We start from the raw sequence: 15,175 nt of genomic DNA on the forward strand, positions 1-15,175 counted from the left end.
TAAATACAAGTTGTAGTTGTGTGAAAGGGTGGAAAAGTCAGAAAGGAACATAGTGAATATAATTTTGTGTCTGTAATGGTGTGTGGAATACATTGTTCAAAATAGACTTCAATATCTGACCAATGAGTATCAATTGTTCCAATGCATGCTGTCCTGAGTGTTGTTAGTCATGCTTCACAAGCGACATGTTTGCGTGCATGCGTGTGCCTCAGGTGTATGCAGACACGCCAAGCCTTCTATTCACTTTCCCTGCCCAACAACAGACAAAAGCCTCTTTGCCTGTTTCTGCTGACTCACCTCTTCAGATCCATTGGGGATAAGTTTCTGTGGAAATCTCCCTCTCACCTGCTATAATTGTGATGAAAGATCTGTAGATGGTTGAAATTCCACTCTATTTATCTGCCTTATGCCCAGTGAGGGCTAGCAGTGGCTCATAAAGCAGTGGCAGAAGCCTTACTTGTCAATCCTCCTTTTAGACAGACTATGTTTCATAGCAGACATCTCGGCCTCACCTCAAAAGCTTACCTTTTAATAGCATTGGTTCTTTCTGAGGGTTTGTAGTGAATTAGTTTAACAGTCTGTGAGATGGTGTGGCTCACATAAGGTGACTTCTTTCTTCGAGCGCTGTTGTGCCTGGAACTTTGCGTACCTATACAGATCTCCCTCTTGGAGCAATGTCTGAGGGTACTCTTGAGATTTGGAGGCAAACAGCCAACCCCCCCCTGTAAAAAGAAAGTCCATGCCTTACATTTTGTCAAAAGAAATTTGATGTGCTTCAATACTGAAACATCCCTTAATTTCTACTTATGACTTAAATTCCTGATATTTAGTATGATTTTTGTTCACTCCCTTCATACTCTCTCTGCCAAATATCTTGTTTTCTTTTTGCTATAGACAAGTTATGTGCAAAAGATTTCATAGATTTACCAAACTATTAAAAATTGAAAAGGGCAATAATGATCCCTGGGCTACATCATCTCCTTTATAATGCCTTTCCAGTTTAAAAGCTTCTCATTTGTTGGATATGTTTCAGAATTTTTACAAGTTATTTACCTGGTATTAATATCCTGTTCTCTGGCTCCCCATATCTATTCATCAATCAGTAAGAGACTACATCAAAATTATTCAAAAACTTCAAAAATGTTTCATCAATTGGAATTCTTTGTCCAAATCAGTAATGCCTTTCAAAGATTCCAACACATTTGGTAGCCATGAAATAGGTACTTTTCCTGATTTTTGCTATCTATATTTTCTGAAGTTGTATTTTCCCAAATGTCACCCATTATATGATAAAATAACATCGAAGGCTTTACGTCAGACTTTCTGCACAGTTATTACTTCAGTATTGACTGTAGGATGTATGTTTATTTGATTTGTAGATTGAAATTGAGGGAAGAATCAAATTAACTGCTGACAAATGTCAAATAATTTAATTTTATAGGGGAATTTGAAATTACTAATGTTCAACATGTCAAAAAATAGAACTGAGCTAAATATAATTTACATCCCGACAATAATATCTACAGCATTAATAGATGTTTGTCATAATTGCTAATCAATTTTAATTTAGGTTCAAATTAAGTTACACATTCTGGCCTTGCAAAATGAGTGCCATGAAATTGAAGGAAATGTTTATTTATTGACGTCACATCTTAAGCTCTTATGGAAGATTGTTTCTTTCCAAAAAAAAATCCAGGTTATCTGAGCAATTTATTTTAATCTCTTGTAGACTGTTTATATTTTATTCTTCTTTTTAAGAGACATCTGTTAAGCATTTATTTCTTGTTATGCTGAATTATCTCATTGGTAAATAAATCTATCAGGCTTCGCTTAAACGTAGCAAAGTGATAGTATGACATTTACTGCCTTTCATAACATAGAGGAGAGTGTAATTGTCACCCTCCCTGCATTACACTGTAATAAAGGATAATTATAGGTTCCAGTATGCACTATGTTACTCATAACATGGAGGCAGTTATAGGTTTAATCTCAAAGATTCTATCTGTTCTTGTAGAATCCATCTTTTTCTGTGAGACTTTCATAAAAAAAATTAGGAGAAAGCTTGAATAATAACATTTGATCTTTCTAAAATTATATCCTTTGTTACTTACATACTGGTTAACTCTGTTTCTACTGTTTCTGGGAAATTGCCAATTGAGTTGAAGGACCACGAGAGAGCAAAACAGTTTGCAGGGTATAGGGAAAATCCAGAGAATGAAGGAGACAGGGAGAAAGAGAGAGCAAGTCTTAATAAAAAAAACCCAACTATTTCAGTGCTGGTATGAACACCATTTATTTAATCTGTGTCAGACAAGGAATGCAGCTTGGTTGCTGCTACATTATTTTACTGATTCTACACAAGTAAGAGTAATCACAGCAAAAGAACAGCCAATATTGTAATGATTAGAACATTAGAGTGTTAGCTGAGAACAAATTAACATCAAGATAAAACAGATTATTCAATTTAAACAATGCCTGTAGTCATTGGAAAGATCTTGCATTTATTGTGAGCACCTGCATATTACATTCTATTGAATCACAGTCACTAATAGATAAGCAAATGGAGCAGTCAATTTGAGCAACTCTAATAATTGCAAAAGTAGATAAAGTTATCTATGGAATGTCTGGTTGTAATGATGGCAAACTTGTCAGTTTATCCTACAACCATCCAAATAAAAGCATTTCTTAAAATCCAGCATTTATGATTATTTCACTGGAGTGTTATGCCCAGAAGATCCAAAACTTCTGCTGCAGTTTTGTGCTGAATTATAATTGGTTTGGAAGAGGTTCTGAAGAGGTTGGGAGGCGGTGGGGGGGGGGGGGCGGCACTGAGGGTGGAGAGCATGTGTGGTCAGGGGTGAGATGTGGGGGCTACTTTCATACAATAAAATACCATCTTGGGGGAAAATATTTTATGTGGTCTGCTGATGGCACCACATGTATTTGGAAGCAATACTCTGCGAGACTCTGGGAAAGTACGAGGTGTGCACACTCACTACTACCACCTTCTGCAAGTGAGGATGGGAAATAAATGCTGCCTTGTCATCATCACTCAAACCCCAGGAACAAATTTACAAGAAGCATCAGGATTAAAATTAGATACAGTGATTGTATTGTCAAAGACCATGCTTTAAAAGGGGAAGGGGAAGACTCACTCCATTCCGTTGAGTACTTTTTCAGCACTGGGGGAGAGACCACCTCATAACTGTATTCTTATATTTAATGATAAACCACATTCCCATTCAGCTCCCTTGCATCCTCACAGTTAAGAATCATTTTGGCCTCGGGCTGTAGTCCAAGCATCAACTTTTGAGCCATCTTCAAAAAAATCTATATTTGTTGCTTCTCCTTTGGATTCCACTGATCGAGGTTCTGTTTTACCTTCTTTGAAATCTGTTATTCCTTTCAAGTTTCTAGAAATGTCTGAAAATATTATTTAATATGTTAATGTTTTTAGACATTACCTCTTTGGCACATTTGTATCATATATAAGCTTATTAATTGTACTATGTATAAGCTTAGTGGTGACAATTCTTAACTGGTGAGTGTTCTTGGAAAACACTTGAATTTTGGGGCATATTGTGTTGGAAATGTCAAAAGTTGGATTCTCATTAAGTACCAACAATTACAAAGTAGCTTGAAGAAATTCACCTGGAGTGAATTGGCTAGGCATGTATATGTTCCAGAGAGTCTAGCTTAAGTATAAAGGAGAGCCAAAACTACAGTGTTAATTGGCCAGAAGATGTTTCAGGACATCCTCTCAAAACATACAAGTTATAGTTAGCACCGAGGCTTCAAGACTGATCAACAAGAAGAATGTTTTGAGTTTTAGATGTTCCAGGATCCCCTGTTAAGGATACATGTTAAATTTGAAACATATGAATTAGAAGCAGGAATAGGTCAATCAGCCCTTTAGGTCTGCTCTTATTGATTGGATTCCCTACAGTATGGAAATAGGTCCTTCAGCCCAACAAGTGCACACGAACCCTTTGAGGAGTAACCCACGCAGACCCTTTCCCCTACCCTATATTTACCCCAACTAATTCACCTAACACTATGGGCAATTCACCTGTCCTGCATATCTTTGGACTGTGGGAGGAAACGCATGCAGACACGAAGAGAATATGCAAACTTTACACCAACAGTCGCCCACTGGCTCAGTGGTTAGCACTGCTGCTTCACAGCATCAGAGGTGGGAATCGAACCTGTGTCCATGGCACTGTGAGGTAGCAGTGCTAATCACTCAGCCATCATGCCTTCCTTTCAATATGGCCATGACTGATTTGGTTGTAACACTACTTCATATTCCAGCCTATCCGATAACCTTTGATCCCCATGCTTATCAAAAAATGATCTACTTCTGCCTTAAAAATAATCAAAGACTCTGCTTCTGTCATTCTTTGACAAAGACAACTCCAAAGACACACAACCTCTGAAAGAAAGACAAGTTCTCCTCACCTCTGTCTTAAAGTGACAACAAATTATTATGAAGTAGTGTCCCCTATTTCTATATTCTCCTCAATGAGATTACATGAACTCCACATCTACCTTGTCAAGACCCCAAAGGATCTTGTATGTTTCATCAAAGTGCCTCTTATTCTTTTAAACTCCACTGGACACAGGTCTGTTAAAGCCTTATATGATCAAACTGCTATCTTAACTTTTGATGAAATGTCCCACAAAGAAAAGTAAATAATTCTGGAACTCCCTGTCAGACTCTTCACCAATGACTTGTTTGTCTCAAAAGTCATTTTCAAATAGTCACATCTTGAAGCATCTATTGTTTTGTTCAATGGGGACCAAATTATAAATGGTTTCCATTATTGTTGCTATAAGGACAATCATACTATCATGGTATTTTTTTCAATCAACCCATTAAGAGATGTTATTACAGAATTCTACAGCAGGTGGGATTTGACTCCAGGCCTTCTGGCTCAGAGGTAGAGATACTACCACTGCATCAAAAGAACCCCCCACCCCAGATGTAAAGAATGGCCTGTTTTGAATTATTAAATCTATTCTGAATCCAACACATTGTGCACAGTAGTAGAGCCACACAATCCAATCCAATGTCCTCAGTGTAAATTTGGGACTTTCTCCACAAAGACAGAGCAGTGGTCACCCCTCTGGCAACCAACCCCTGGAGAAATTGTTAAATACTTGTAGCAGGGAAAATACTTACCTTCTTTTTGCTCCTTTAAGCTCCTTTAAGAAGATCTACCTCTGACTAATCTATGTTAATTCTGGCTCTGACCATTTTCTTTACTCCCTTTTAAGTTGGCAGACAGTTTGGTTGGATTAATGAACAATTAATGTTTGACTAAAGTTGAAAGACTTAATTTCGAAGCTTTTGCACTGGATTTCAGCTCTTACCTGTACACCTAGGTGGTGCAGAGCTCCACTGGCCATTATTCAAACATTTTATGGTATCCTTTCCCATCAACTTGAACCCTGAATTACAGGTGTATCTGACCAAAGATTTACACAGTGAGAAATGGGCATCAGCAACAATGGGGATAGAGCCACAGGGGATTACTGCAAAGGGAACAAATAGAAGCTGTTAAGAATTGATGTCTAAATAAAGAGGAAGTGTTTCAGTAAATGTTATAAAACAATATTTCTAAGCTTTGCTCACTGAGTATAGACTCAGCTTCTGTATAACCTAAGATTTGTTGCATATTTTATGGAAATTCAGTACTTTATTAAGAGTTAAAGTTAATAATTCATTCTATCAATCTAAAGAGAACAATGCTACTAAAATGCTAGAGTGAATGATATGATTTGCTGAGTGGTTTCATACATGAGTTTGGGAGTCATACTGAACCAGAAATGTTAACTCTGTTTCTCTTCCCATTGACACTGTCATACATGCTGAGCCTCTCCAGCATTTTCTGTGTTTGCTTCATATTTCAAATGTCTACAGCATTTTGCTTTTATTCAATGAAATTGGGCCAAGGCACACTGATTGAGAAAACTCTGTTCAGCCTTGTGCTTCTTTTGAACACTGATTATTGCATGTTATGGCTAAATATTTCAATATATGGCATTCAGTGATATACAAGGCTCTAATTTCAAATCACGCTATTGAAAGGCCATTCCATTGAACTTACCACTTAATGCTAACTTGTCTTCACCACATGCACATGTTTCTAACATCTAACTAGGCTAGATGACTAGCTTCTGCCTAGCTTTCCACAGCTCTCCCTTGTTTTTTAAATCACCCACACTGTGCTACTTATACGCAGTGAGGATCAGCTGTGTGATATCATCACAAGATTACTTCAGGGTCTTAATGCCCTTACACAGTAATTGTCAGTTCAGGTAACACCAAAAGAAGATTTGCTTCTAGGTTTTGCAAAAACAATCTGAGTCATGAGAAGACTTAAACAGTTGCATTGCTATTGGCTGATTTACATATTGATGAAAAGGAGGTAGATAAGAGTTAATTTAAATTGAGATTTCGTATCGCAAATGCTTATTCCTCCACAGCCTTGCCTTTCTGTATCTCTGTGATCTCCATCAGTCCTTGTACTATCTACATACTCTGCATCACTCCAATTCTGTCCTCCTATATGGCCTCAGACTCTTTTGTCCTACTATTCGTGACAGTGCCTTTATCTGTCTAGGCCCTAAGATCAGTAATTCCCTCTCTAAATCTCTAGATCTCTATCTGCTTTTTAAAGATGTCCTGTAAATCCTACTTGTTTGACCAATCTTTTGGTCACGGTTCCAATGTCTCCTTTTTTATATAAATATTTTTTATTGAAAAGCTTTTTTAAATGATTTACAAAACATTCATATATATAATATATATATATATATAAAAAACACCATCAAAACAGAAAAGAAACAGTACAAAGAACAAGGCCATACCATAGTACCATTGTTACTAAACAACCCACTACTCTACCAAAACAAACCTATCTACTTAACTCAAACTACACTGCAGACATATTGAATAAATACTAGCTTAAATTACATTCAAGTTACTTACATTAGACAATGTCTTACGACTTTATTCTGTCTTACTCATCACTCCTCCACTGAGGCTCCCATCCCTGGGAGTACCCCCTACAGTACCTATATCCTTTTCCTTCCAGTCTTGTCCTCCCAGGGTCCCACGGGTGCCCATAAAGGTTCCCACTGCCAACAACTCAGTTTCAACATAATTTTAAAAAGGCCACCACGTCCTATACAATTGTCCCCTTTTGTGGTGTACCATATTTGTGAGGTAATCTTGGGGGAGATGCTCCATCACCAGCTTATGCCACCCCATTTGACCTGGTGGTTTTTCTGATGTCCAATTTAGTAAAATGTCCTTCCTCATGCAATGGGCAAGGGTATTACGCAGTCTCTTCCCATGTTTTCCCAGAGAGGGCAAGTTTGGCGGCCCCAAAAAAGAATTATTGGATCCATGTTAGCTCAAAGTCAAATTTGATATAAAGGAATGACTTTTACTCAAGAAAGAAGGTGCACTGAAAACAGGAAGCGAGGAAAGCCTGAAGGCAGAGCCAGCTAGGATGGATAAGAAACCAGGTTAAATACAGGTTAGTGGAATTGCAGTGGTAGTCTTTCAAGTGAATATTAATAACTCTCAGAAGAAATGGTGGCAAAATAATAGACGTTTGGAATAATCTTTCAAAAGTCCTTCATTTCAGAAGGTCCCAATGGATTGAAAAATAGCAAATGTAACTCCTTTTCTCAAGAAGAAAAACAGGCCAAAAACGAAATAATAGAAAGATCAGTTGGTTAGCTCAAAATATATTAAAGTGAAGGTGCTACAGTTCAGTATTAAGAGGTTTGTGGTATGATATTTATAAAGTCAAAACAGAAAGGGTCACTGAACCACAGCAGCTGAAGTGAGAAACAGAGTTAGCATTCCAGTACTACGCTTCCTTGGAACTAGCTCAAAAGAACAGTCATACATAACTGAAAACATTGACATTATTTCTGTCTGTACTGATGCTGTTAGAATTACTGAGTTACAGCAGCACTTTGCTGGGACAAGTACTTCTGCCATAATGCTGTAGTTGCGTTCCAGCGAAACCTTGCGTTAAAGAAAATTATTTCATAGAAATAATGGGACCTATGGGAGAAGTGGGTTAGGGGCAGACCAGCAAATAATCTCACTCACGCTCACTCAAAAATCACTCAGAAGTTTAACACAAAGAATAGCACAGCCTGAATGAAGGTTGAAACCATATTTATTAATGAAACAGAAGTAAATTTAACACAGTGCGTTTTAAAAAATGTAAGATAGCTGCTTTCTGTACTGTACCGCTCACAGAGAGATGTGCTGTTGGCAGCTGATATCGACACATGCACATAATGGCACAAATAGCAGCGCAGACACTGGCGCATGCACAAAATGGCACAAAGGCCATCGCAGACACTGGCGTATGCACAGAATGGCACAAAGACCAGCGCAGACACTGGCGCATGCACAGTATGGCACAAATACCAGCGCAGACACTGGCGCATGCACAAAATGGCACAAAGACCACTGCAGACACTGGCGCATGCACAGAATGGTACAAATACCAGCGCAGACACTGGCGCATGCACAAAATGGCACAAAGGCCATCGCAGACACTGGCGTATGCACAGAATGGCACAAAGACCAGCGCAGACACTGGCGCATGCACAGTATGGCACAAATACCAGCGCAGACACTGGCGCATGCACAAAATGGCACAAAGACCATCGCAGACACTGGCGCATGCACAGAATGGTACAAATACCAGTGCAGACACTGGCGCATGCACAGAATAGCACAAAGACCAGCGCAGAGACTGGCGTATGCACAGAATGGCACAAAGACCAGCGCAGACACTGGCGCATGCACAGTATGGCACAAAGACCATCGCAGACACTGGTGCATGTGCAGAATGGCACAAATACCAGCGCAGACACTGGCGCATGTACAGAATGGCACCAAGACCAGCGCAGACACTGGCGCATGCACAGTATGGCACAAAGACCAGCGCAGACACTGTCGCATGTGCAGAATGGCACAGAGACCAGCGCAGACACTGGCGCATGTGCAGAATGGCACAGAGACCAGCGCAGTTACTGGCGCATGCACAGAATGGCACAAAGACCAGCGCAGACACTGGCGCATGCACAGAATGGCACAAATACCAGCGCAGACACCGGTGCATGCACAGAATGGCACAAAGACCATCGCAGACACTGGCGCATGCACAGTATGGCACAAAGACCAGCGCAGACACTGGCGCATGTGCAGAATGGCACCAAGACCAGCGCAGACACTGGCGCATGTGCAGAATGATACAAAGACCAGTGCAGACACTGGCGCATGCACAGTATGGCTCAAAGACCAGCGCAGACACTGGCGCATGCACAGAATGGCACAAAGACCAGTGCAGACTCTGGCGCATGTGCAGAATGGTACAAAGACCAGTGCAGACACTGGCGCATGCACAGTATGGCTCAAAGACCAGCGCAGACACTGGCGCATGCACAGAATGGCACAAATACCAGCGCAGACATTGGCGCATGTACAGAATGGCACAAAGACCAGCGCAGACACTGGCGCATGCACAGAATGGCACAAAGACCAGCGCAGACACAGGTCTATGCACAGAATGGCACAGAGACCAGCGCAGACACTGGTGTATACACAGAATGGCACAAATACCAGCACAGACACTGGCGCTTGTACAGAATGGCACAAAGACCAGCGCAGACACTGGCGCATGCACAGAATGGCACAAAGACCAGCGCAGACACTGGCGCATGTGCAGAATGGTACAAAGACCAGTGCAGACACTGGTGCATGCACAGTATGGCACAAAGACCAGCGCAGACACTGGTGCATGTGCAGAATGGCACAAATACCAGCGCAGACACTGGCAGATGTGCAGAATGGCGCATAGACCAGCACAGTCACTGGTGCATGCACAGAATGGCACAAAGACCATCGCAGACACTGGTGCATGCACAGAAGGGCACAAAGACCAGCGCAGACACTGGTGCATGTGCAGAATGGCGCATAGACCAGTGCAGACACTGGTGCATGCACAGAATGAAGTGCGCGAACTGATCCCCGCTGGAACCGGTCTATTGCTAACGGAGGTAAATGTTCTCAAAAATACCATTCCTTAATTCACCAGCAATATTATAGCCAAATCACGTTGCTGGAACATGTGTTATCCCTGAACTACCTGTGTTTCAGATGTCCAGCATTTTAAAAATTATGATGTGATCAGGCAGAGCCAACCTGGCTTTGAGAGGGACATCATGTTTAATTGATCTATTAGAATGTTTTGACAAGGTAGCATTCACAATGAATAGAGGGGACAACTTTGTCCCTATCTGCACTGTTCATGCCCCTCAGAACTTTGCACACCTCAGTCTTTTCTGCTCCAGTTATCTGGTCTCCCTCCATAGCTGAAATACTCCAGTCTAGGCAACATGTATTTTTAAATCATTCATGGGCTGAGGATGCCACTGGCTAGGCCAGCATTTATTGCCCAGTGGGCAGTTAAGAATCAATCACATTGCTATGGGTCTGGAGTCACATGCAGACCAGATGAGATAAGGCTGGCAGGTTTACTTCCCTGAAGGATATTAGTGAAGCAGATGCATTTTTCTGACAATTGACCATTGATTCATGGCCATTGTTAGACTCTTTTAATTCCAGGTTTGCTTTAACATGCTCTCTAATGCATCATATCCTTTATATAGTGTAGTGATTTGAACTACATACATTACAATAGCTGTGGCCAAACTAATAATGTATACCACTTATTTAGATGATGTGACTGTATGTGTGATAGTTAAAGTTCCCATGACTTTGAGCTTTGCAGGAAAGTAAGGTGCTAAAAGGAGGTGGAAAGTCTCCATCTGGGTTAAGTGAATCAGCAAAAAAATTGGAAGATGAAATATAATGTGGGTATGAACCTTTGACAGGAAGGATTGAAAAGCAGAATACTGTTTAAACCGAGAGTCTGCAAGCCCAAGGTTACAGAAGCTAAGGTGCAGGTACAGCAGGTAATTGGGAAGGCAAGTGGAATGTAATTCTTCATTGTAAAGGATTTGGAATATAAGAGTCAGGAGGTTTTACTGCAGTTGTTCAAGGCATTGATAGGGTCATATCTGAACTACTGTGTCATGTTTTGGTCTCCTTTTTAGAAAAGAAAAAAATGTAATTGCTTTAGAAACAGATTGGAGATAGCCTACTTGACTCTTTCCTGGGGAAAAGCAAGCTAATGAAAAAATACTGAACAGGTTAAACCAGTATCAATGAAATTTCGAAGAATCACATGTGATCTTATGTTTTGAAGAAGATTTTGAGGGGCCTATATAAAATGGATGCCTGGAGGATTTCTCCTGAGGAGAAATATTTCTATTAAAATGTGGGCACCAAATGATTAAAGGACTAGAATCAAAATTTTAGTTTCTTTTCAATTTGAAGAGAGAGTAGCAAAGCCTGTGTCAACAGTCAATGATAGCTTTATGAGTTTAATTTTATTTAACACTTAATAATTCAAACAAGCCCCTTCCTTAATTGCATGTTAAAAATCTAGATTGAATTCACAATATGCTTTGTACATCTAAATCTGAACATCCTCACATTAAATATCACGACTGGTGAAAGAAGCAATATTGGACATGATTGCTCAGAGCATAAAAATGCACTGATCCATAATTCTCCAGAAGTAGAAACTTCCACACAACATTCAGCTGATCTCTATCCTTCCAGAAAATTACAGGACCGATCTTGAGAGTTAGAAGAAAACAAAGGAAAGCAATAGAAATAAGGTTGCCTAACATGGCATTTCTTACATACAAACTATCAAATCACATCAGCACAGCTTTGAAACTGCTTATTAGCACCTTCTTATACTGTCATCAGTCACAAGCCGAGTTTTCGGAGAAATACAATGAACGCAAATATCAGAATCCTAGGAAAGGCCCAACAGTGTCATACCATTAGTGCTCTCTTTCCAGGCACTCAGATCTACCCGTGGAATGTGGTTGCATTTGACATATCCTTTTGGGAATGGCCTGTATCTAAACACATCCTGCGGGAGGTCTTCAATCTTGGTGTTCTCACAGATCAATCTGGGGAATGAAATTTGTTGAAGAGCCTGCTGCTGGTTGGCAGTAAAAACGTCTTTGTTCTGCCACCAAAATCTAAAGCACAAAGAACACGATAATTCAGACAGGTGGAAATGCTTTGGCCTACATTTATCACTCAAACAATTTCAACAAAGAAAGATTAATTGGATATTGTGTTTGTAAGACATTACTGGGAATAATTGAAAACTCAGCAACAGTCGCTATACATGGTCATTCATCTATGTGAAGAATTTGGAACTTTTCCAAGAGACGTGGTAGACACTCTATCATTGTAACTTCTGTCTTGTTCTATTCTGCAGTTTATACCTGTTAGCACTAAAGGGCATTGAGAATTAGTCTTCACCTATTCTCTCTGCTACGGTTAACACTTGGGATTAAATGACATCATATAGGGATAAATATATTCAGATATTTTAAAATGTTGAAATAGTCCATAATGTTGACTTGCCTGGGTCTTTCTTTAAATCAGGAGTTCAGATTCTAAAACTGTCAAATTGTAGGGACCTGTGTTGGTGCAGATACATCTACACTTGCATTGTCAAAGCCTGGAGGCCCATCGGTGTGTCTCAGGTCTGAAATATGGCATACATATAGGGGAAAGTAGTGTTTTTCAGCAGGTCTGTGAAATAAGACTCATGATCGACAGCTTTCTGATCTGAAGGGGAAAAGGGTAGAGAAGCTACCAACAAGCTTCTTCTGGTATTTTTGTTATATTTGTCAGTGGGGATGAGGTTGCAAATGTTTATCAATACAATGACAAATGCGTCAAGGATCCTATGTTAAAAATCACACAACACCAGGTTATAATCCAACAGGTTTATTTGGAAGCACTAGCTTTCGGAGCGTCGCTCCTTCATCAGGTGGTCAACCACCTGATGAAGGAGCAACACTCTGAAAGCTAGTGCTTCCAAATAAACCTGTTGGACTATAACCTGGTGTTGTGTGATTTTTAACTTTGTACACCTCAGTCCAAAACCGGCGTCTCCAAATCAAGGATCCAATGGTAATTTTAATGGAGATAACTTTGGAAATGTCTGAAATTCTAGAAACTGCAGTTAAGAGGATGTCTAAACAAGATAATAATATTGTGGAGGAGAACTGGGTGTATCATGGTGGAGGTTATAGTGGTAAGTGTGGGATGAGTAGTGAATGAGATGGAAGCATTAGGGCTAGCAATGCCAACTTTTGATCCATGTTTTTGTTAATCACTGAGAAACAAAATTTAGGCCACCTGGATGGAAAAGCTGTTTCATTGAAGGGAGTAGACTGTAACACAGTGTACAAATTGATTTCTTTGAAAGTCTCAATATTTCACTTACCTGTCTCCATCTCTCAGGTTCTTGAATTGTTGTCCTATCAAACAGGCAAACAGAGGACCGACCCTGCCACCTTCCATGAATGGTTCTGAGATGCCCCCCACCCACACATCAATGTTGTCTGGACTTCCATACAACTTAAGGAGGTTAGTTGCAAGTTCCACATTGTTAAGGACACGAGAAAGATCCAAAATATTTTGGGGCTCAGAAAGTGCACAGAACCTGCGCCACGCATTATAACCTGAATTTAAAGAGTAAAGATGGTGATTATTGTTCTGTTTCTAATTTAAGGTAAGTACAAAATAAAATTAGTGAAAGAAGATGCAGAGTATGATGTTTTCACTAATTTCAAATTAAGCACAACAAAATCTATTTCTCAATGTACTTGCTGGTCCATTTCATCAAATGTAGATTTTGTGCTTAGAGAACTATAATCAGAATGTGCAGAGAGGCAGGAAAAGCATCATCAATTACACTTGAGACTGAAACAGCTGAATTAGCAGACTAGCTTTTTACTGTAGTCATTTTCTATTACCATGAAGCCCATGGTCTCGAGAGCGCTGTATGTTTATGGCAGACAGGTCCAGCCCTATGTGGTGTGGTGGTACAAACAACTTCTCACGAAGTTCATCTGGCATCATGGAGCTTTGGGACTGCAATTTGGCAGGGTAACCAAACAAGCCTCGAATGATTGGGTCAATTCCACCTAAAAAGCAAAACACATTGCTATTTCAAGTTTAATTCTTCTTTCTTTTTCAGTAGAACATTTGCAACTATGCATGCTACTTTCACATTTTATGTCTTCTTAAATCTTTACCTTGAAACTGTTAACCTAAAACTTGAAGTTGTGCATCAGCATTAGCTCAAATCAAAATTACTGATCAGATAATCTGCAAATGACTTATGTTTGATTTGGGAGGGTTTGATGGGTCACTGCAGATATATTTTATATTAATCAATACAGAAAGCAGTTGTAAAAAGTCAAAAGGAGGAATCACTCAGAAAGTAAAGGCATATAAGGAAAGATATGTGAGTAATGACAAGGGAAAATTGATAGATCAGTCATTTCACTGATTTCATTGAGTTGAAAATGCAATAGATTGTCGGATGCATGGATGGATGGGCAATTTGGGTGACCACTTGACCAGATTATCACGCAGATGATGAAGATGAAAATTTACCGCAATGGATAAGTAGAATAGATAGAGACTGATGGTTCTGATTTAATGTGAATAAATGTAAAGTAAAAATATCTGTGAGTGATTCAAGCAAGACTTGATTGAAGGACATTGAAAGGAATAGATGAATAGAGGGAGGTGGGCAGTCAAATTTAATTCCCTGGAAATAACAGCAGGTTGAAAGAACCATAAGAAAGAGCTGACTGCATTTTATGTTTCTAAATAAGGGCAGAGAGTACAAAACGCAAGAAATAAAATTTAAATTTGAACAAAAGATTTGGGAGGCCATTGTTTGAGTACTTAAAGTAGCTTTAGGAATTAATGTAATTAGGCATTAAAACACTAAACAGTATATGGCAGATTTAATGTGGGATTGGTAACTATAAAACATAGGGGTGCAATGAAATGATTTGCGTTGATTTACACTGGCAGACAAGAGAATAGAGGTGATTTAGTAGAATTTATTGTTAAGTTACAAAGGTTTTGATGAAATGAAATGTAGATTATTTTGTCTCGTTCGGGAGACTGTGATGAGGAATTATCTATTTTGAAATTTTAGTTGAAGACTGAAGT

General features: G+C 39.6%; 1 protein-coding gene across 1 annotated transcript in view; it reads right to left on the minus strand.

Moving 5' to 3' along the window:
* Positions 1-3,265: 3,265 nt before the first annotated feature.
* The window catches only part of LOC132830250 (eosinophil peroxidase-like), a 63,802-nt gene continuing 51,892 nt past the window's right edge, over positions 3,266-15,175 (minus strand). Inside the window, exons 10-14 of the mRNA XM_060847787.1 lie at positions 13,960-14,130; positions 13,428-13,665; positions 11,957-12,162; positions 5,374-5,535; positions 3,266-3,423 (exon numbers count right to left, since the gene is read on the minus strand). Of these exons, the coding sequence (XP_060703770.1) occupies positions 3,266-3,423; positions 5,374-5,535; positions 11,957-12,162; positions 13,428-13,665; positions 13,960-14,130 (935 nt within the window). The remainder of the gene's footprint in view (positions 3,424-5,373; positions 5,536-11,956; positions 12,163-13,427; positions 13,666-13,959; positions 14,131-15,175) is intronic.

The sequence above is a fragment of the Hemiscyllium ocellatum genome, chromosome 31, assembly GCF_020745735.1.
Source record: "Hemiscyllium ocellatum isolate sHemOce1 chromosome 31, sHemOce1.pat.X.cur, whole genome shotgun sequence".
Lineage (NCBI taxonomy): Eukaryota > Metazoa > Chordata > Chondrichthyes > Orectolobiformes > Hemiscylliidae > Hemiscyllium > Hemiscyllium ocellatum.